At 43.2% G+C, this 24262-nt stretch overlaps 1 protein-coding gene across 1 annotated transcript; it reads left to right on the forward strand.

Moving 5' to 3' along the window:
- Positions 1 to 6096: 6096 nt before the first annotated feature.
- Positions 6097 to 17577, forward strand: LOC120044077 (serine/threonine-protein kinase/endoribonuclease IRE1-like). The gene is made up of 10 exons (XM_038988665.1): positions 6097 to 6106; positions 6700 to 6781; positions 6913 to 7117; positions 7822 to 7924; positions 8293 to 8486; positions 9956 to 10103; positions 15639 to 15766; positions 15913 to 16036; positions 16777 to 16844; positions 16933 to 17577. Exons 1-10 carry the CDS (start codon positions 6097 to 6099, stop codon positions 17557 to 17559), a joined length of 1689 nt encoding a protein of 562 aa, XP_038844593.1. The 3' UTR covers positions 17560 to 17577.
- The last annotated feature ends 6685 nt before the right edge of the window (positions 17578 to 24262 follow it).

Below are 24262 nucleotides of genomic sequence, written 5' to 3' on the forward strand. Positions count from 1 at the left end.
CATATGGGTTGATGAATGCTCCATCAGTCTTCCAATCGTTTGTAGATGAGATCTTCAGGGACCTGAACGGGCAGGGTGTAGTGGTGTATATCAATGATATTTTGATATACTCTGCTACACGCGCTGAGCATGTGTCCTTGGTGCGCAGGGTGCTTGGTCGCCTGTTGGAGCATGATTTATATGTCAAGGCTGAGAAATGCTTGTTCTTCCAACAATCCATCTCCTTCCTAGGGCATCAGATTTCCACTTCAGGAGTGGAAATGGAGAGCGACCGCATTACAGCCGTGCGTAATTGGCCGACTCCAACCACGGTAAAGGAGGTGCAGCGTTTTTTAGGGTTTGCCAATTACTACCGGAGATTTATCCGGGGTTTTGGTCAGGTTGCAGCTCCCATTACCTCACTGCTAAAGGGGGGACCGGTGCGCTTGCAGTGGTCGGCCGAGGCGAATAGGGCTTTTGGTAAACTGAAGGCTCTGTTTACCTCGGCGCCTGTGTTGGCTCATCCGGATCCCTCTTTGCCATTCATAGTAGAGGTGGACGCATCCGAAGCTGGGATAGGAGCAGTGCTCTCTCAGCGTTCGGGTGTGCCACCAAAGCTTCGCCCCTGTGCTTTCTTTTCGAAGAAGCTCAGCCCGGCGGAGCGTAACTAGGATGTGGGGGACCGAGAGCTGTTAGCTGTCGTAAAAGCCTTGAAGGTGTGGAGGCATTGGCTTGAGGGGGCTAATCACCTTTTTCTCATCTGGACTGACCACCGCAATCTGGAGTACATCCGGCAGGCGAAGAGACTAAATCCTCGCCAGGCAAGGTGGGCCATGTTTTTCACTCGTTTTGTGTTTACGCTTACTTACAGACCAGGCTCCCAGAACGTCAAGGCAGACGCATTGTCTCGGCTGTATGACACAGAGGAGCGACCCATGGATCCCACTCCCATACTCCCAGAGTCGTGTTTGGTGGCGCCAGTAGTGTGGGAGCTGGACGCGGACATTGAGCGGGCGTCACGTGCAGAGCCCTCTCCTCCTGAGTGTCCAGCTGGTCGTCTGTACGTTCCGTCTGCTGTCCGCGACCGATTGATCTATTGGGCTCACACATCACCCTCCTCTGGTCATCCTGGGATAGGTCGGACGATGCGTTGTCTTGATGGGAGGTACTGGTGGCCCACTTTAGCAAAGGACGTGAGGATTTATGTTTCCTCCTGTTCGGTGTGCGCCCAGTGCAAGGCTCCTAGACACCTGCCTAGAGGTAAGCTTCTACCTTTACCCGTTCCTCAACGGCCGTGGTCGCACCTGTCAGTGGATTTTGTGACTGATCTTCCACCTTCACAGGGTTACACCACGATCCTGGTCGTTGTGGATCGGTTCTCTAAGTCCTGTCGTCTTCTCCCTTTGCCCGGTCTCCCTACGGCCTTACAAACTGCGGAGGCTCTGTTTACACATGTTTTCCGGCATTATGGGGTGCCTGAGGATATAGTGTCTGATCGGGGTCCCCAGTTCACGTCAAGGGTCTGGAAGGCGTTCATGGAACGTCTGGGGATCTCGGTTAGTCTTACCTCAGGTTTTCACCCCGAGAGTAATGGGCAGGTGGAGAGAGTTAACCAGGATGTGGGCAGGTTTCTGCGGTCCTATTGCCAGGACCGGCCAGGGGAGTGGGCGAAGTTCGTGCCCTGGGCAGAGATAGCCCAGAACTCGCTACGTCACTCCTCCACTAACCTTACCCCTTTTCAATGTGTATTAGGGTATCAGCCGGTTCTGGCTCCTTGGCATCAGAGTCAGACCGAAGCTCCTGCGGTGGACAATTGGTTTCGGCACGCTGAGGAAACTTGGGAGGCAGCCCACGTCCACCTTCAGCGTGCCATAAGGCGTCAGAAAATTGGCGCAGACCGTCGCCGCAGTGAGGCCCCGGTGTTCGTACCAGGGGACAGGGTCTGGCTCTCGACCCGAAACCTGCCCCTCCGCCTGCTCTGCCGGAAGCTGTGTCCGCGGTTTGTGGGGCCGTTTAAAGTCCTGAGGAGAGTGAACGAGGTATGTTATAGATACAACTGCCCACTAATTACCGTATTAACCCCTCGTTCCATGTGTCTCTCCTCAGGCCGGTGGTGGCTGGCCCGCTCCAGGAGGCTGAAGTGCGTGAAGTTCCTCCGCCTCCTCTAGACATCGAGGGGGTCCCGGCGTACGCTATTCGATCCATTTTGGATTCGAGACGTCGGGCGAGGGGCCTTCAGTACCTCGTGGACTGGGAGGGGTACGGGCCGGAGGAGAGATGCTGGGTTCCGGTGGAGGACGTTTTAGATCCTTCCATGTTAAAAGAATTCCACCGCCTCCATCCGGATCGCCCTGCACCTCGCCCTCCGGGTCGTCCCCGAGGCCGGTGTCGACGCGCTGCTGGAGCCGCGCGTCAGGGGGGGGGTAATGTCACGACTTCTGCCGAAGTCGTTGCCTCTCCTTGTCCGGGCGGTGTTCGGCGGTCGACTTCACCGGTCTTCTAGCCATCATCGATCCATTTTTCATTTTCCATTGGTTTTGTCTTGTCTTCCCACACACCTGTTGTCAATCCCATTCATTACCTGTTGTGTATTTAACCCTCTGTTTCCCTTCATGTGTTTGTCAGAGATTGTTTTATGTCAAGTGTTGTTTTATTAGTGTATAGGTGTGCGATGGGTCCTTGTACCCATTTTATTTTGATATATGTATATTACTCGTGTTTGGAGCATGTCATGGACGTTTATTAAAAGTCTCCATATACACATCGTTTACTCTCCTGCGTCTGACTTCCCTGCCACCTATACACACGACGTTGACAGTCTTGTCCATTTAGGGCACATACACCAAGTGGGATGGTCTAATATTGTCTTGATAACTGTAACTCTTTCTTTTCTAACCTGACTACCAGCTGCTGAGTTTGTGGATAGACACAGGGCTGAGCTCATCCAGAGGGTCCACATGGTGATGCCCATAGCAGATGATCTGCTCAGAAGGGGCATGATCTATCCTGAGGTGTACTCTAATATTCAAACTGCCAATACCAGCCAGGACCAGATGAGAGAGTTGTACAAAGCCGTACAGTCAGGAGGGCCAGAAGTTAAATCAGCCTTCTACAGGATTCTGCTGAAACAGGAACCTCATCTGGTCATCAATCTGGGTAAAGTCCTCTCTCTTCCACTTCTTGGTGCAGTTTGTAGGACTACTGTAGAATATTGCATTTTACACATTGTCACACTCTTCCCCATTCTGTAGATAAGAACACTCTGATGTTTGTTTTATTAAGGTAAAGTAGAAATGTAACCCAGTCACAACTCAAAAGTGAAATCTGTAAGTCTCTGTAAGTGGTTGTCTTAACAGACAAAAGAGGCAGACCATAACTGACCATTATACTCTCAATGTTAATGTCATTAAGCAGCAGAATTTCATTACCACCCAGTTTTACCAGAGTACAGCATCCTCAGCATCCTCAGCAAGGTAGAGATAAGCAGTTGGAGATCAGGGTTAGGGTTAACCCGACCCTAACGCTAACTTCATCATGCCAGAAGACTTACTAGGACAACATAGTAACAGACAAGGCTTACTGGCCTATGAATGGAATGTCAAATGTTCCTGTCCTCTGGGGAAAGCAATCAATGTATTGAAAGGGTATGAAAGTGTCTGTTTTGTCAAACAAAAGAAGCTGTCTGATCATAACTGGTCCTTCAATTCTGAATGCATGCATTCTTCTCCATTTTATCCAATCAAAAGCAGATCCATTTCCTTACCTGCCATGTTCCCTCTAGGTGAATAATACTTAGTAAGAATACTCAGTAAGAGAAATGTTCTTGTGTAATATTCTGTAATACAGGGGTCTTCAAACTTTTCTTGCCCAGGCAAATCGGTGACCCAGGAACCCCTCTTAAGTTTACAATTTTAATTTAGAAAATAAAGACAATGGCATGGACAAAATTATTAACAGCCAACAAATGCTTCTTGTAGCCATCAATGAGCTTGCTGCTCCTTTCTACTGCAATTTGGCCCACTCTTCAGAAGCAAACTGCTCTAATTCTTCAACGTTGGAGTGGTGGCCTCCACCAACTGCTGTTTTTAGATCTTGCCATGTGGATGTGATTCAGATCTGGACTCTTCACTGGCCACTCCAGAACACTTCAGTGTTTCAATCTGGAACCGTTCCAGGGTGATTTTTATGTGTGTTTGGGGTTGTTGTCTTGCTGTAAGACCCACAACATTCAACAGAGACACAGTGTTTAGACACTGGGTTGAACAATGCGAAAGCTTGATAATCTGCTGATTTTATGATTTATTGCACATGTTCAAGGCCCCCAGTACCAGAGGCAGCAAAGCAACCATACAGCATTAATGAACCTCCCCCATAATTGATTGTAGGGAAAGTGGTATTTTCTTAGGAATGCTTCATTTGGTTGTTGGTAACCAGACGAAGGCCCCACTGCTGAAGGAGAACCTGATTGAATTGCTCAAAAACCCACCTTAACAAGCCTGTATCCTGGGGGAAATGTTCTGTGTACCAATGAAATTAAATTAGAGCTCTTTGGCAATACAGATCAGCGCTGTTTACTGACACCAAATGAAGCATTCAATGAAAACAATACCCAATCAAAGATGGAGGAGGTTTGATAATGCTGTGGGGTTGCTTTGCTGCCTCCGGTGCTGGGGGCATTGAACGTGTGCAATGCATCATGAAATCAGCAGATTATCAGGTGTTTTGGAGTCCAATGTTCAACCCAGTGTCCAAAAATGCCTCTAAAACATACATCAAAAAGCACCCAGGATGGTTAGGAAGAGATGCTGGACTGTTCTGAAGTAGCCAACGAAGAGTCCAGATCTGTAAACTCGTGGCAAGATCTGAAAACAGCAGTTGGTGGAGGGCAGGCACCCCTCAAACATTGAAGAATTAGAGCAGTTTGCTGCTGAAAAGTTGCCCAAATTGTCAGTAGAAAGGTGCATAAAGCTCATTGATGGCTGCAAGAAGCACTTGTCTGCAGTTATATGGGCCAAGCTCCAGGATTTAGTTTTATATTATTTTAACATCCCCACATTATAATTGGAAGAGGAAGTGTAAACTCTAACATAGCCTATTAGATAGAAAGGTAACTCCAAACACATTTTCTCAAGTAGCAACTGTTTAGCTGGTTAAACAAAGGTTAGCCATGTGTTGGCAATAATGAATGTCCAAGTCAAAAAAGATACTCGAGGGGGCTTTTTCAAACCCTATGTCAGATGCTTTGTTGAATATTAGGAGTTGAGAACTAAAGTTAACATGATAAGAAATAACATATTCACCTCTTTTATATTGTAGTCATGCAATGTACATTTGGTTTATTATGTTATTAATAGCAATATAGATTTTTTTTAAATCCACTTTATTTAAAAATATATTTGTGAACCACCTGCAGTACATGCGTGGACACCTAGGGGGTGCAGATCCCAGTTTGAAGACCACATGTAATATATAGACACGCCCTTTATAATGTAGTAATTCAATGGGATATATCAGATTATCCATTCGTTGTGACTCTCTCTCTCTCTCCTGTCTCTCTCCCTCTCTCTCTCTCTCTCTCTCTCTCCTCTCTTCTCTCCTCTCTCCTCTCTCCTCTCTCTTCTCTAGAGGACGCTGTTGGAGATGGAGAAGATGGTTTGAACATTGGAGAATCTTCTTCAGGGAGCATTGCATTGGAAGGTAATGACGTTATGGAGACATCTTCAGCCAGGTCTTGTATTGTATAAACACACACAGCCTGCTAGGGTTTTATATCTATAAAATAGATTTTATATAGTATATCTACCATTGTGCTGGTATGATAGTTCTCAATGACATGATGTTGTGCATTATATACAGTCAGGGCCATCATTATTATCACTCTTGATATGTGTGATGTTATGCTATTTTAGGTCCTGCTTTACCTCCTGCCTCCCATATATTGCCTGGGACTGGAAGAAAACCTGCTGCACTTGGTGAGCTATCAACCATTTTGACAAGTTTGTTAAAACCTAAAGATCCAATTTGGTTCCCAATTTACATGAGCATGTTTGCAACATAAATCCAATCATTTCAATACTCCTTACAGATTACGTTAAAGGAAAGACAGCAATAGGTGCAATGCTCCCAAGTATGCTAATACAATGTGTAATTGTAGCTAGAGAACTTTCTGCAATGTGGGAAATGTAAAACTTGTAGTGTATTTGAGGTTTAAAAAGGCTTCTGAAGTTTGTAAATTCCACTTGTCAGTCCCGACAAATCTATCAACCCATTTACATTACATTTAAGTCATTTAGCAGACGCTCTTATCCAGAGCGACTTACAAATTGGAAAGTTCATACATATTCATCCTGGTCTCCCCGTGGGGAATGAACCCACAACCCTGGCGTTGCAAGCGCCATGCTCTACCAACTGAGCCACACGGGACCCCTACACAAATGTCTATTAATTATAATCCATATAATAATTTACATTTCCTGTTGCTGCATGATTATTTTCCTGCTGTTGCAAACTTGCTCAAATTTAAATCCTACATACAGTATGTATAATTTTCATAAGCCTTTGATTTAACAGATAAGGTTCTATGTCTTGACAATAAAGGTACAGTAGGTGTCACACCCTGACCTAACTAAAAAAAATAACAAAAACAAAGATAACTAAGGCCAGGGCGTGACAGTAGGGTGGTATTTTCTGTCTGAACACAGCATTTTAATTTTGATACAGCATCAGATGAGGAATCGGTTGGGAAGATCACATACTACACCAATAACCATCTTGGAAAAGGTGCCGATGGAATTGTGTTCAGGTAAACTAGCTTAAACGTTATTGTGGAAATGTGTTTGTAACCCTAATCCTCTCTTTGCTCTTTGTAGAAGAAATGTCTTTACGATCTGTTCATTGACTAGATGTTTATCTTTCTCTATCTCTATCCTCCAGGGGTTACTTCCTTTGTGATGATGCCAACAAGCGTCCTGCGGCAGTGAAGAGAATTGAACTAGCAAAACAAAGCAGTGCTGATCGAGAGGTCGCTTTGCTTCTTCAATTGGACGACAATCCCCATGTCGTCCGGTACTTCTGCACTGAGAAGGACAGGCAATTCCTATACATTGCCATCGAGCTGTGTGCCGCCTCTTTAGATAAGGTCTAATTCAATGACTCACTATTTTATTCTCTGACTCATCCAAGGGGATCAAACTTGATCATATAACAGTCTCACATCATGATTATCTGTGTTAGACTATGTACTGAACAAAAATATAAACGCAACAAACAACAATTTCAAAGATCTTACTGAGTTACAGTTCATATAAGAAAATCAGTTAATTGACATAAATTCATTAGACTCTAATCTATGGATTTCACGACTGGGTTACAGATATGCATCTGTTAGTCAAAGATACCTTAAAAAGGGTAGGGGTGTGGACCAGAAAACCAGTCAGTATCTGGTTGCTGGACACTCCCTCAAAAGTTGAGACATCTGTGGCATTGTGTTGTGTAACAAAATTGCACTTTTTAGAGTGGCCTTTTATTGTCCCCAGCACAACTTGCACCTGTGTAATGATCATGCTGTTTAATCATCTTCTTGATATGCCACACCTGTCAGTTGGATGGATTATCTTGGCAAAGGATAAATGATCACCAATGAATGTATACAAATTTGTGCACAAAATTTGAGAGAAATACGACTTTTGTGTGTAAGGAACATTTCTGTTTTTTATTTATTTCAGCTCATGGAACGTAGGCCCAACACTTTACATGTTGCGTTTATATTTTTGTTCAGTGTACATTCCAAGGTTAGAATGCTTGGGGTTCATCAGCGCACTAATACATGGGTGTCTCTTCCAGTGTTTTACTAAAGAAAAACCTTTTGACCTTCGTGGACTGAAACCAGTGATGCTGCTGCAACAGACCATGATAGGACTGGAACACCTGCACTCTCACAACATAGGTTCTAATTACATTTTTTACATTTGTAATTTAACCTTTATTTAACTAGGCAAGCCAGTTAAGAAACCACTTGGCCAAACCCTAACCCGGACGACCCTGGGCCAAGTGTGCGCCGCCCTATGGGACTCCCGATCACGGACGGTTTATGATACAGCCTGGAATCAAACCAGGGTCTGTAGTGACACCCATAGCACTGAGATGCAGTGCCTTAGACCGCTGCACCCCTCAGGAGCCCAGTATATGCTGTAGACTGTAGATAATCTTAGTGAAGTTACAGTATTGATGACTTTTCCTTATATTATCATTGATCAGATCTATGATCTTCCCTCAACTCCAGTAGACTGATTCATCCTGATCTTTTCTCCCCAGTCCACCGTGATGTGAAGCCCCACAACATCCTGTTGAAAGACCACTCTGACTCAGTCACGGTCAAGATCTCAGACTTTGGGATGAGTAAGCAGTTGGCGGACGGCAGACAAAGCTACAGCATGAGGTCGGGAGCCCTTGGCACCATGGGCTGGAATGCCCCAGAGGTCCTGGATGACAGCAGGGAAGTAAACCCTGTGAGTGGCTCCTGATCTTTACACTGGACCAGAGAACTGTTCAAGTCATTACAGATTCAGAGATAATCCAGAAAGAAATGTGATGAAATAGGCTAATTGGGATTTCCTTACAGGAGTAAAACAGGATTGATCCATTGCTCAAAGGAACAGTTCACCCTAAAATCAAAGTTGATCATCTGTTGTGGAGATCAAGCTACAGTATATTATACATACATAAGACAGATAGGCACCATCTACACAACCATGGTGTGGGATGTGGACTATGCTCGACATTAGACCACTTTTGGGGATAAAAGATTAACCACTTTCCATCCACAGGTTTATGCCAGTAAAGTCATATTATATTTTTAAAAATGTGATGGAACCAGGAAGTTTAGGTACAATTTTATGAATGCCAATGAATGCCATTTGTTCGTTCGACATGGTGGGATCTTTTTGTGCCTGTAAAATGAATTATGCGAGAAATGGCAGTGGAAATGGCTTCATACGCAAATATTGATGTAATAACCATCATACTGAAGTAAACTTGGAGTCACGCGATGATATGTTGTGTGGTCCTCCCACTACAACTTCAGAAACCAAGCCGTTTATTAAGCTACAGATGAAATAAATTAAGATGAACTTCACAGGAGGGTGATTTTTATTTATTATTATTATTATTTATTTAACCAGGCAAGTCAGTAAAGACACATTCTTATTTACAATGACGGCCTAGGAACAGTGGGTTTACTGCCTTGTTTAAGGGCAGAACGACAGATTTTTACCTTGTCAGCTCGGGGATTTGTTCAAAGGCAGAATGACAGATTTTCCCTTGTCAGCTCGGGAATTCGATCTAGCAACCTTTCGGTTACTTGCCCAACACTCTAACCACTAGGCTGCCTGCTGCCCCCAAAAAGTGAAAGTGCACGGTGATGAGCTTGATGCTCCTTTCCAATAAACATCGAGTGTCTTATTCTGGTGACATGATGATCGATGCTTGACTGCCATTTGACCAAAAATATTCTCACTCTTAGCCATCATCATCTCATCATGTAGACTAGCCTACCCACACTGTATCTGCTAGCTGTTGGCTTGAGAGCGCGTGCCAAGACCAGAGTAGGCACATTTCTGTTGAATTCAACAGTTTTTGTGACAAAACTATCAGTAGAATTGAAAATGCAATGGAAACACTTTTGAGTTTTATTCAGGACATGAAAAAAAAAAAGAAATTTTGTCTACTTCATGACGCACTGATCGTTATCCTTAACAAGTCCGTTTGGTGGAAACACTACAGGCGGGAAAATGCAAATGTTTTCTTTATGTAGATTTTAGAATATGCGCATGAAAATCTGTTGCCAATTGGATGGAAACCTAACTATAGTCTGACAAATTTGTGAACTATTATTTTAGGTTGTCTGTAGATTAGAACTAGTAGTGATTGTGGTACTGTTCTGAAACAACTATTATTAAAGACACTCCTTCCTCTACAGACCAGTGCTGTGGACATCTTCTCTGCCGGCTGTGTGTTTTACTATGTGTTGACAGCAGGAGAACATCCATTTGGAAAACCCAATAGGCGGGCTGGTAACATCGAGGATGGCAAATACAACCTTGACAGATTACAGAAAGACAAACATGGTTAGTGTACAACTGAAAGGTTGTTTCTGAAATGATCATCAGAGTACTTCTTAATTTAACATTGTTGAAGGACTATGAAAATGGAAAAAAGGATTAGCATACGGATTAATAAAATAACAAAAATAAATGGGAAAATGGGAGCGGAGAAATGACTAGAGACAGTGTTGTTTAACTCACTGACCATGATCCAGTAGTTATTCTTACCTTTGTTCAGTAGAAAAGTCTCCAAAGTTTAAAGGTTGACCCATAGACCGGAAACTCTTCATGGACACACAGCTGGGTACAGGGAAGGCTGGTCTCCCCTGCTTGATTGGGCTTCAACACAACAGAGACAAACATTACATCTCTCATCTACTCTGAGCTCAGAGGGGGAATGAGTTTCATTCCAAAACGCTATATATCCATTTTCAGAAATGTTTGTGAATTTTATTGTTGTTATTGTATCCAACCAAGCAGAGGCATCACGAAAGTCAGAAATAGCGATACAAATAAATCACTTTCCTTTGAAGATCTTCATCTGGTTGCAATCACAAGGGTCCCAGCTACATCACAAATTGTTGATTTGTTCGATAAAGTCCTTCTTTATATCCCCAAAAACTCAGTTTGGCTGGCGCGCTTCATTCAATAATCCACCGGTTTCCCTCCTTCAAAATGCATACAAAATGAATCCCAAACGTTCCCAATAAACTTCTCCAAACAAGTCAAACAACATTTATAATCAAACCTCAGGTACCCTAATATGTAAATAAACGATAACATTTAAGACGGAGAATAGTTATTGTCATTACCAGAGATAAACAACAAAGTACGCGCATTCACAAGAACGTGTAAAAAACACTACAGCCAAAATAGGAGCCACTTGGAAAAACTACAAATTCTAGCTCATTTTTCCAAAAACAAGCCTGAAACTCTTTCTAAAGACTGTTGACATCTAGTGGAAGCCCTAGGAACTGCAATCTGGGAGGTATTCCTTTCACATAAAAAATGACAGCCATTGAAATCAATGGTAGGGTGAAAAAAAAAAATCTGAATCGATTGTTCTCGGGTTTTCGCCTGCCATATCAGTTCTGTTATACTCACATACATTACTTTAACAGTTTTGGAAACTTTAGAATGTTTCTATCCAATACTACCATGCATATGCATATCCTAGCTTCTGGGCCTGAGTAACAGGCAGTTTACTTTGGGCACCTCAGTCATCCAAACTTCCGAATACTGCCCCCTAGCCGTAAGAAGTTTTTTTGAATTTCACGCTCTGCCTTTTCAGCGGATGTTGTCGAGGGGTTCCGCTAGTGGAACAGGGAGGCAGGGAGACAGGTTCCGCTAGCGGAGCCTTAAGAAGTTTTTAACAGGGCAAATTAAAGGTAAACATACTTTATCAATCATATGTCATCCATGATGCTATTTAGGCCTATACACCAAGTCATTAACAGCTATTGTTAAAATTCAGCCCAGGATTCAACTAAAAATAGACAATACATATAGGCCTAGGGTTTCAAACTTTGGTTAATTTCAAATTTAATCTACAAATTAATAATGAAATCAAACTTTATTTAAAGTGGAAAAATGTAACTTTTTGGGCGACCCGACTAAATTCACATAGAAATGTGAGTTATAAATCTATCATTCTACTTGAAAGCAAGTCTAAGGAACAGTAGATCTGTTCTATGAGCTCTATTTCTATACTTCCTGTTATTAAGTTTTGTTTTGCGTCTTCTACTTTGGATTTGTAAACCAGTTTCAAACAGCTGAAACAACAATATTTTTGGCTATGGTAATTATACTTCACAGCAGTTTAGATGGTACAATGATTCTCTACACCCCTCAAACTGAACTCTGGACCTCGAAGCTAGTACCACTATGTATTGTCATTGTTCCCCTGTAATCAAGTTCTGATTTAGACTTGGGACACCAGATGGGTGCCATTATTTATCAGGTAGAACAGAAAACCAGCAGGCTCTGGACTTCATAGGGAAAGAGTTGAATACCCCTGCTCTACACTATACTAGCTTATTTTGTAACATAAACTGAAAGTAGGCAGACTATTCGAGTTTTAACAACCAGGAAATGACGGAGCGATTTCTGCATAGTGCACCTTTAAAGTGCATTTAAAGGTTGATCTGATTTGATTTTGTCCTATTTCTGTAACTTAGATTTTTGGAGACCTGCATCCAACATCTAAATTATTAATTTGTAGACAAACTGTAATTAAAGCCAGTCTAAGCCAGACTAAGTCAATGGCACAGATGGAACTATCTAAGCAGAAGATAATCTCCTTCAAATGAATAGCTTATTTCCAAAACGCTACAACCACCAATTATTCACATTTGTGTTTTTTCTTCACAAATGATTGCTTATGGGTACCTTCATGTGTGTGTAAAATGTTACTGTTTTTATTCATAGATTTGTATGATGTGTATGAAAATGTTTATTTATTTTTTGCTAAACTATACAGTGGGGCAAAAAAGTATTTAGTCAGCCACCAATTGTGCAAGTTCTCCCACTTAAAAAGATGAGAGAGGCCTGTAATTTTCATCATAGGTACACTTCAACTATGACAGACAAAATGAGAAAAAAGATCCAGAAAATCACATTGTAGGATTTTTTATGAATTTATTTGCAAATTATGGTGGAAAATAAGTATTTGGTCACCTACAAACAAGCAAGATTTCTGGCTCTCACAGACCTGTAACTTCTTCTTTAAGAGGCTCCTCTGTCCTCCACTCGTTACCTGTATTAATGGCACCTGTTTGAACTTGTTATCAGTATAAAAGACACCTGTCCACAACCTCAAACAGTCACACTCCAAACTCCACTATGGCCAAGACCAAAGAGCTGTCAAAGGACACCAGAAACTAAATTGAAGACTGCACCAGGCTGGGAAGACTGAATCTGCAATAGGTAAGCAGCTTGGTTTGAAGAAATCAACTGTGGGAGCAATTATTAGGAAATGGAAGACATACAAGACCACTGATAATCTCCCTCAATCTGGGGCTCCACGCAAGATCTCACCCCGTGGGGTCAAAATGATCACAAGAACGGTGAGCAAAAATCCCAGAACCACACGGGGGGACCTAGTGAATGACCTGCAGAGAGCTGGGACCAAAGTAACAAAGCCTACCATCAGCAAGGGCATTGAAGATGAAACGTGGCTGGGTCTTTCAGCATGACAATGATCCCAAACACACCGCCCGGGCAACGAAGGAGTGGCTTCGTAAGAAGCATTTCAAGGTCCTAGAGTGGCCTAGCCAGTCTCCAGATCTCAACCCCATAGAAAATCTTTGGAGGGAGTTGAAAGTCCGTGTTGCCCAGCAACAGCCCCAAAACATCACTGCTCTAGAGGAGATCTGCATGGAGGAATGGGCCAAAATACCAGCAACAGTGTGTGAAAACCTTGTGAAGACTTACAGAAAACGTTTGACCTCTGTCATTGCCAACAAAGGGTATATAACAAAGTATTGAGAAACTTTTGTTATTGACCAAATACTTACTTTCCATCATAATTTGCAAATAAATTCATAAAAAATCCTACAATGTGATTTTCTGATTTTTTTTTCTTTCTCATTTTGTCTGTCATAGTTGAAGTGTACCTATGATGAAAATGACAGGCCTCTCTCATCTTTTTAAGTGGGAGAACTTGCACAATTTGTGGCTGACTAAATACTTTTTTGCCCCACTGTATATGTCCGTTATTTAGCTGAAATGGATATTTGATTGTGATTTGTGGTTGTTTCACCTAGTTATTTTAAGATGAATGCACTAAGTAAGTCATTCTGGATAGGAGCATCTGCTAAATGACTAAAATGTTAATGTAAATGTGTGACATACAGACAAATTTTTTTTTTAAATTGATGTCACAAAGTATAATTTGTACATTTCTTTATTAAACAATTAGTTATTTGTTACATTTGCATGTGTAAAAACCTAGCAGTACAAATTATTTATCTTTGAGTGAGATAGATATATAGCATTTAGCAAAACAACTCAAATGAAACCATCAAGTGATAGATTTTAAACAAACACTTGTCTGTCATTGAACAACCCCATGCCATGACTAGATTGTGAAAAAACACACCAATCTATTTCATCATTTCTTTAAACAATAAAAACTAATTTACCAACATTTCTGAAAATGGATATATGGTGTTTTAGAATGAAACTCTTCAAATGTTGATATTTGGTTGTGTTGACAACCAAACACAAATTCATTATTTTTTTATTTATCTGTTATTTTACCAGGTAAGTTGACTGAGAACACGTTCTCATTTGCAGCAACGACCTGGGGAATAGTTACAGGGGAGAGGGGGATGAATGAGCCAATTGTAAAATGGGGATTATTAGGTGACCGTGATGGTTGAGGGCCAAATTGGGAATTTAGCCAGGACACCGGGGTTAACACCCCTACTCTTACGATAAGTGCCATGGGATCTTTAATGACCTCAGAGAGTCAGGACACCCGTTTAACGTCCCATCCGAAAGACGGCACCCTACACAGAGCAGTGTCCCCAATCACTGCCCTGGGGCATTGGGATCTTTGTTTAGACCATAAAAAGAGTGCCTCCTACTGGCCCTCCAACACCACTTCCAGCAGCATCTGGTCTCCCATCCAGGGCCTGACCAGGACCAACCCTGCTTAGCTTCAGAAGCAAGCCAGCAGTGGTATGCAGGGTGGTATGCTGCTGGCATAACATTTGCGATACAGTAAATAGCCTATTAACTCGTCGACCAGTTAATAAATGATATGTTGGATTCACGTCTCTTACTCAACCAAAAATAAAAGGATGAAGGATTAAGCCAGTGGCTCAGATGGAACTATCCAAACAGTAGATACAGTACATCTCATTTACATGTTTGTCAACCAAACACAATTCAAAATTACTTTTGTAATATAGCCTTAACTTTAGGCTATCTTACAAACTATTGTAAGAGTATTCATTCAACCTTAACATGAGTAACACATCCATGGCCACATTTTGATGTAACTGTAACAATAAATATCTTCCTATGTAATCTGTGCAGAATTTCGAAACGGCATTGATCACTTGCACCATTTACTTTTAATGTAATCAACTGCAATCCAGTTCATTTGATTGTGCTATTAGATGAAGCACAGTAATAACACATTAAGTAGTTGTATAAATAAACAAAATATCTGACATTCCCATTTGAACTTTGTTGTGCTTTTAAATGTTTGAAAGTGCAGTGATAACACATTTAGGTAACAACAAACCAAAAATGGGCATTATTGTTCCATTGTAATTTGGTTGTGCTTTTACAGTAGATGGTTCAAAGCTTAGTGATAACAACAAACTTTCAACAACTGTTGGCTGTCTTTTTAGGGTGAATATACTGTAGGTTATATTCTCATTGATCGAAATCTCCACCAAATATTACCCAGTTGTCCACTTTGAAATGACGCTGTGTGCCCGGTCTGAGTACTTTCATCACCATGTTTTTGAATGAACAAAGTGCCTTGGCCTTGAACCTGCCCATGGTTACTGTGTCTGTGTGTGTGTTTGGTCTTGTCTTTCCCAGAGGACATCGTGGCCACAGACCTGATAGAACAGATGCTGAGCATGGAGCCCCATAGGAGGCCTTCTGCTGAGAGCGTGCTCAAACACCCCTTCTTCTGGAGCCTGGAGAAACAGCTGCAGTTCTTCCAGGTCACAATTAAATCCAATACTTTCTATTAAAGCTGTTCAACAAAAATCAGTATAGCACGAGGTGCAACTGTGAACGGAACATTTTCCAATAACGACATTTTCTTTGTTTAAATAAAAACCCATATTTCATCTTGTTTCCCCTGTAGGACTTGAGTGACAGGATAGAGAAGGAGCCGCTGGATGGACCAATTGTAAGGAAGTTGGAGCGAGGGGGGCGGGCCGTGGTGAAGCTGGACTGGAGAGAACACATCACAGTGCCTCTACAGACCGGTAAGAGACTGGCCTGAGATCAGTTATAGCTACAACCACATACCTGTCTTATAAGACTTTGTCCACGTCATGAGTGTGTACTGTGCCATTGTAGATTGGTGAAGAGACTGGTCGGAGTTCAGTTTTAACCCTACTACTATGCTAGTGCCTTTAATAAATTAAAGGGTATATATTTCATGAGTTAAGAAATGATATGACCTACTACAGTTTTGTACTGAAAACCTGATTATTAGTTGCCCAGTTAGGGTTAATGTTTCTCAAGTGCAGTGATTATAAAATGCAGTGACGGTGGATGTGGTTTGCATTTCCTGTCAATCCAGACTGCAGCATTTAGCTGAGCTCTTCTCAACCTGAAAGGCTGCTTTGCTTCCTATTGAGTGTTCATCTTTATAGGGCTGTTTCATAGGGTTGTTCTAATCTTAATATGCTACTTACTGTATATGAAAGAAATGGTAAGAGAAGGTTCGCTGTGACTGTTGCATTCATGAGTTTTTAATTTATGTCAGTCATTTGTCTATTTAGCTTGTTATGTTTTAGTTTTCTTGCCTTGTGGAGAACTAGTCGACTGAAGATTCCTGACAGGTAGACTATATTTATAGGATATCTAACTTTAAACCAGGATATTGTGAGGTATTTCAATCTTGCTTTATTATGAGACTTTAGGATAAATGATACATTTTAGAATAGATGATTAGAATGTACTGTGTGGATTACTCATTGCATGTATTTTCTCTTGGCAGACCTATGCAAATTCCGGTCGTATAAAGGAGGGTCTATCAGAGATCTTCTCCGTGCCATGAGAAACAAGGTATGGGTGTCTTTTCAGCTAAATTAGGTGTGTTAACCTGATTAGATGTCAGTTAATATGAATCCTTCTTCTTTTGTCCCTCCTATAGAAGCACCATTACAGGGAGTTACCAGCAGAGGTCCAGGAGACTCTGGGCTCCATCCCTGATGACTTTGTCTCCTACTTCACTTCCCGCTTCCCCCACCTGCTGCGCCACACCTACCTGGCCATGCGCACCTGTGCCCACGAGAGGTCCTTCCTTCCCTACTACTCCAGCTCAGAGCAGCTCTCCTGGATACGGACTCCCTACACACACCCCGGGCCCAAGGCCACAGAGCTGCTGCAGACACACACGTCGCAGCCGGAGGAACCCACACCGTCAAACACAGTACCCTCACAGCCTGAGAAGGTGTCAAACACAATTCCATCCACAGCACCCATACAGTCAGTGACCGTATCAGACTCTACACCCATACAGTCACTGTCAATCACAACAACACCCCCACAGTCAGTGCCAACCACATTACCAGCAGAGCCAGTATCATCCACATCATTACCAGTCCAACCAGTACTGCCTACATCACCCTCATCCACACTGCCAGACCTGCCTCCACAGACAGTGTTGCCCTCAGAACCCCCCACACCCTCAGAAACCCCCCTTACAGATCCCGTCCCACCTGAACCACACATACTGCCAGTGCCACATCCAGCCACACCGGACACGGCGCCTGCCTGAGAGCCAACGAGGGTTGGTGGATGAGTGCTGCACAGAGGAGCATTGCCTTACGAGTGAACACATACTGGTGTTCTGTTGCTCTGTCCTGTGCTGGTGAGGACCAGGCCTGCAGTGCCTGGGAGCTGCCGACGGGGGGGAGCAGCAGCACAAACCAAGTGCCTTTCCTGCTCGACTGAGACAAAATGGCTCCGAATGGAACCGTCCCAAGGTCCCTCGACGCATCAAGAAGCCAGGGTGGAAATGAACTAGTGGGGGCCGTACTGTGTAGTACAGAGAGTCTGTTTTATTTGCAATGGAGTCCCTGCTAATGTCAAGTATTGTTGGGCACAAAATACTTGGCAAAGGAAGGGAGAAATTCTTCTGTTGATGTTGTTGGAAGACAATTCGACAATGGTAGTTTTACTGTGGAATCTTATTTCTCGTAATAAGCCTATTCACTGTATAGTTTTGTATAGGTGATGACTTGATAATGACTATCATTGATAATAATTTGATGTGGCCATTGTGCCTTTTTTAATAACACTGTTATGTATGTGAGCTCTGTGAGTGTAGACTTCTCTGAAATTGTTTTGCTTACTGCTGCAGATGCTGTTAGTGACAGCTTTTCTCTCTTGAATCAAGACTATTTTAGTGCCTGTCTTCCTGTGCAGGCTAGGACAGATATGCCAAAGGGTGTTTGAAATATCAGCTTGTGTTTTTATTGCAGGGCGTCACCCAAAGTGCATAACTCTTGTTTTCTACAAAGCGAAACGTACAGTGCTCAAGACAAGGGAAGGGCAACTTATTTGACAGCCATGTGATTTGGGTGGGACAGAAAAAAATTCATTTATTTCACAGCTCTCACTCTTCATTTAAACACAGTGATACAGTGTTGCTTATTTTTTGAGGTGAGTTAACATTAATTACTCATGTATTTAGACAGATATTCCAAAGAGTGTTTGAACTGAACACTGGTAAAAGCATAATGTGTTTATCTTTTCTACTTTTATCTCTGTTAGCGTTGTGCTGTACATCAGACACAAAGAAATGTGATCTGATTGTGTTTTTATTGCAGGGCATCACCCAAAGTCTTGTTTGCTTGATCTCTGACACACTAGGCCTTTACTAAAACTGGTTCAGCTACAAGTCATGATAGGATGATTACAGAAAGCATTCACTTCACATTCTGAATTTTGATGTCAAAAGAATCATGTTTTTTCTCTCATCCCATTTTCGATGAAGGATGATCCATCAATCGTATTGTCTGTATAATGAATGGCAGTAAAATAGGTCTTCATTTATTACATAAAATAACTGTTGTAGTTTGTGTTAATATTAGATTTTATTTTGTAAGAGGAATACATTTACTTCAGGTTTATTTTGTACTGTTCATGGTACATCAAAAACCACAAGAATGTTTAGTATTTTGTCTAATGCAAGCTGAATAAAATTAATTGAAGAGGGTTTTGTGCAAAAGTCAACAGTAAATATTTTGCAGTCCCGTCTGAAGATGCCTTTTACTGTTAAGAATTGTTGGAGTGAAAATGCCAAATTAAATCTGCATTAATTAATATCTGTTACTCTGTTGAGCCTGTGAAACTAATGCTGCATTCATAACCAAGTGGGAAAGTGGTATTTACCACATACGACTTTTAAAAATTCAAGTGAACGCCCCTTCAACTCGTAATTACTAGTGGGAAACTTGTCTATCCTACCTGTTCTCCGACTTCTGTCATAACAGCGTTTTCAGCAGTAGCAAAACATTGATTTTTATAAATCTCATGTTTTTTTAACACTAATTTGTTAACAAGCATGATAGCTGTACTTTTAGTTTGTGACAGAATTATGATTTGGTGTAACAGTGTATGCTGACCATTTTCTGTGCAATTATGCGTGTTTACCTGATTAGATGTCAGTTTATATGAATCCTTCTTCTTTTGTCCCTCCTATAGAAGCACCATTACAGGGAGTTACCAGCAGAGGTCCAGGAGACTCTGGGCTCCATCCCTGATGACTGTCACCTACTTCACCTCCTGCACCTACCTGGCCATGCACACCTGTGCACACGAGGCACTTCCTTCCCTACTACCCCAGCTTAGAGCAGCTCGACTGGATATGGACTCGCCTCTCCCGAGTCCATACGTGTGTTGCAGCGATGAGACAAGACTGTAACTACTACCAATTGGATACCACGAAATTGGGGAGGGAAAAAAGGGGTACTTTTTTTTTATTGATTTTTTTTACGTATGACAATTTGGTACTTTTTCCACCATTGACCACTGCAAAATCTACAATTTAGAGCTCTAAAATTCTAGCCCCTTGGGTGCTTCCATAGACTTACATTAAAAGTGCCCATCCAAGAAGGCTCAAGGTCATTGGTACCGTACCGTAGCTTTGATTGGACAACATCATACTTTCAAAATCGTAGCTAGCAAGCTAGACAAGCACTCATCATGCATCAAGTTGGCAATCTACTGGCAATCCTTGTCATATGAAGAACAATTATAGATTAAAGATATCAGTGCTCATCGGCCATTGTACATAAACATTACACAAGTTGAAATTGCAAATTCGTTCAAAAAACAACTGGAAACTCCGAACTGGGAAATCGCAGACTTGAGTGAGTTCAAGACAACTGGGAACTTGGATAAAACTGGCTCTGACTGGGAAAATACAGAAAATTATTTTTAAGTCATCCAACTCGGAATTCCGGCCTCTTACAAATATGCGGTCTGTGCATATTTGTAAACAACAGCTGGTGCACGAAATCTAAGGAATTCTCTAGCTCACCTGAAGTAGTGTCTTGTGATAAATTGCAGACCAGACTATTTGCCTAGAGAGTTTTCAGCTATACTTTTTATGGCTGTTTATTTACCACCACAGACGGATGCTGGCACTAAGACCGCACTCAGTCAGCTGTATAAGGAAATAAGCAAACAGGAAACCACTCACCCAGAGGCGGCGCTCCTAGTGGCCGGAGACTTTAATGCAATGAAACTTAAATCAGTTCTACCTAATTTCTGATAAATGTGCAACCAGAGGGGGAAAAATTATACACTGCTCAAAAAAATAAAGGGAACACTTAAACAACACAATGTAACTCCAAGTCAATCACACTTCTGTGAAATCAAACTGTCCACTTAGGAAGCAACACTGATTGACAATAAATTTCACATGCTGTTGTGCAAATGGAATAGACAAAAGGTGGAAATTATAGGCAATTAGTAAGACACCCCCAAAAAAGGAGTGATTCTGCAGGTGGTGACCACAGACCACTTCTCAGTTCCTATGCTTCCTGGCTGATGTTTTGGTCACTTTTGAATGCTGGCGGTGCTTTCACTCTAGTGGTAGCATGAGACGGAGTCTACAACCCACACAAGTGGCTCAGGTAGTGCAGTTCATCCAGGATGGCACATCAACGCGAGCTGTGGCAAAAAGGTTTGCTGTGTCTGTCAGCGTAGTGTCCAGAGCATGGAGGCGCTACCAGGAGACAGGCCAGTACATCAGGAGACGTGGAGGAGGCCGTAGGAGGGCAACAACCCAGCAGCGGGACCGCTACCTCCGCCTTTGTGCAAGGAGGTGCACTGCCAGAGCCCTGCAAAATGACCTCCAGCAGGCCACAAATGTGCATGTGTCAGCATATGGTCTCACAAGGGGTCTGAGGATCTCATCTCAGTACCTAATGGCAGTCAGGCTACCTCTGGCGAGCACATGGAGGGCTGTGCGGCCCCACAAAGAAATGCCACCCCACACCATGACTGACCCACCGCCAAACCGGTCATGCTGGAGGATGTTGCAGGCAGCAGAACGTTCTCCACGGCGTCTCCAGACTCTGTCACGTCGTTCACATGTGCTCAGTGTGAACCTGCTTTCATCTGTGAAGAGCACAGGGCGCCAGTGGCGAATTTGCCAATCTTGGTGTTCTCTGGCAAATGCCAAACGTCCTGCACGGTGTTGGGCTGTAAGCACAACCCTCACCTGTGGACGTCGGGCCCTCATACCACCCTCATGGAGTCTGTTTCTGACCGTTTGAGCAGACACATGCACATTTGTGGCCTGGTGGAGTTCATTTTGCACGGCTCTGGCAGTGCACCTCCTTGCACAAAGGCGGAGGTAGCGGTCCCGCTGCTGGGTTGTTGCCCTCCTACGGCCTCCTCCACGTCTCCTGATGTACTGGCCTGTCTCCTGGTAGCGCCTCCATGCTCTGGACACTACGCTGACAGACACAGCAAACCTTTTTGCCACAGCTCGCATTGATGTGCCATCCTGGATGAACTGCACTACCTGAGCCACTTGTGTTGGTTGTAGACTCCGTCTCATGCTACCACTAGAGTGAAAGCACCGCCAGCATTCAAAAGTGACCAAAACATCAGCCAGGAAGCATAGGAACTGAGAAGTGGTCTGTGGTCACCACCTGCAGAATCACTCCTTTTTTTGGGGGTGTCTTACTAATTGCCTATAATTTCCACCTTTTGTCTATTCCATTTGCACAACAGCATGTGAAATTTATTGTCAATCAGTGTTGCTTCCTAAGTGGACAGTTTGATTTCACAGAAGTGTGATTGACTTGGAGTTACATTGTGTTGTTTAAGTGTTCCCTTTATTTTTTTGAGCAGTGTAGATCACCTGTACTCCACACACAGAGACGCGTACAAAGTTCTCCCTCGCCCTCCATTTGGTAAATCTGACCACGATTCCATCCTTCTGATTCCTGCTTACAAGCAAAAATTAAAGCAGGATGCACCAGTGACTCGGTCTATAAAAAAGTGGTCAGATGAAGCAGATGCTAAACTGTCACACTAAAAATATTTGGCACGGGTCCTCAGATCCTCAAAAGGTTCTACAGCTGCAACATCGAGAGCATCCTGACTGGTTGCATCACTGCCTGGTACGGCAACTGCTCGGCCAACGACCACAAGGCACTACAGAGGGTAGTGGGTACGGCCCAGTACATCACAGGGGCTAAGCTGCCTGCCATCCAGGACCTCTACACCAGGCGGTGTCAGAGGAAGGCCCTAAAAATTGTCAAACACCCCAGCCACCCCAGTCATAGACTGTTCTCTCTACTACCACATGGCAAGTGGTACCGGAGTGCCAAGTCTAGGACAAAAATGCTTCTCAGCAGTTTTTACCCCCAAGCCCTAAGACTCCTGAACAGGTACTCAAATGGCTACCCGGACTATTTGCATTATGTGCCCCCCAACCCTTCTTTTACACTACTGCTACTCTCGGTTTATTACATATGCATAGTCACTTTAATTATACATTCATGTACATACTACCTCAATTAGCCCGACCAACCAGTGCCCCCGCACATTAGCTAACCGGGCTATCTGCAATGTGTCCCGCCACCCGCCACCCACCACCCGTCAACCCCTCTTTAACGCTACTGCTACTCTCTGTTTATCATATATGCATAGTCACTTTAACCATATCTACATGTACATACTACATCAATCAGTCCGACTAACCGGTGTCTGTATATAGCCTTGTTACTGTATATAGCCTCGCTACTGTTATTTTTCCATGTCTTTTTACTGTTGTTATTATTTCTTTACTTATCTATTGTTCACCTAATATCTTTTAATATATATATATATATATTTTTTAATTGCACTATTGGTTAGAGCCTGTAAGTAAGCATTTCATTGTAAGGTCTACACCTGTTGTATTCAGCGCACGTGACAAACTTTGATTTGAGATCCCACAAGAAGGATCGCCGCACCACCTTCCTGTTTAAGTCAAATCAAATTTGATTTGTCACATACACAAGGTTAGCAGATGTTAATGCGAGCCGCCATCGTGGACAGATGCCCACCCAGACCCTCCCCTATAGGTTCAGGTTTTGCGTCCGGAGTCCGCACCTTGGGGGCGGGGGGGGGGGTGTACTGTCACGTTCCTGACCTTATTTCCTTTGTTTAGTCTTTGTTTAGTTGGTCAGGACGTGAGCTGGGTGGGCATTCTATGTTTTGTGTTTCTATGTTGGGTTTGTTGTTTGGCCTAATATGGTTCTCAATCAGAGGCAGGTGTTTGTCATTGTCTCTGATTGGGAACCATATTAAGGTTGCCTGTTTTCACTGTTTGTTTGTGGGTGATTGTTCCTGTTTCAGTGTACCAGTGTTTTGTGTTCACGTTACGGGACTGTATCGTCTTCGTTCCTTTTTTGTCAGTTTGTTGTTTTTGTTCGGTGTTGAAGTATTTTCCAATTAAATATGGATTATATTCACGCTGCATCTTGGTCCTACTCTCTTTCACCCGAAGACAGCCGTTACAGAATCACCCACCACAAAAGGACCAAGCAGCGTGGTAACGGGCAGCAGCGACAGCAGCAGCAGCGTACTCAGGACTTCTGGACATGGGAGGGAATTCTGGACGGTAAGGGACCCTGGGTTCAAGCTGGAGAGTATCGCCGCCCTCGTGAAGAGCTGGAGGCAGCTAAAGCCGAGAGGCGGTGGTATGAGGAGGCAGCACGGAAGCGAGGCTGGAAGCCTGATTGCCAGCCCCAAAAGACCTGCGCCAACTTCCCGGGCTTACCGTGGAGAGCGAGAGTACGGGCAGACACCGTGTTATGCGGAAGAGCGCACGGTGTCTCCTGTACGTGTGCATAGCCCGGTGCGGTACATCATAGCTCCACGTATCGGCCGGGCTAGGTTGGGCATTGAGCCAGGTGCCATGAAGCCGGCTCAACGCATCTGGTCTCCAGTGCGTCTCCTCGGGCCGGTGT

Source organism: Salvelinus namaycush, chromosome 3 (assembly GCF_016432855.1).
Source record: "Salvelinus namaycush isolate Seneca chromosome 3, SaNama_1.0, whole genome shotgun sequence".
Lineage (NCBI taxonomy): Eukaryota > Metazoa > Chordata > Actinopteri > Salmoniformes > Salmonidae > Salvelinus > Salvelinus namaycush.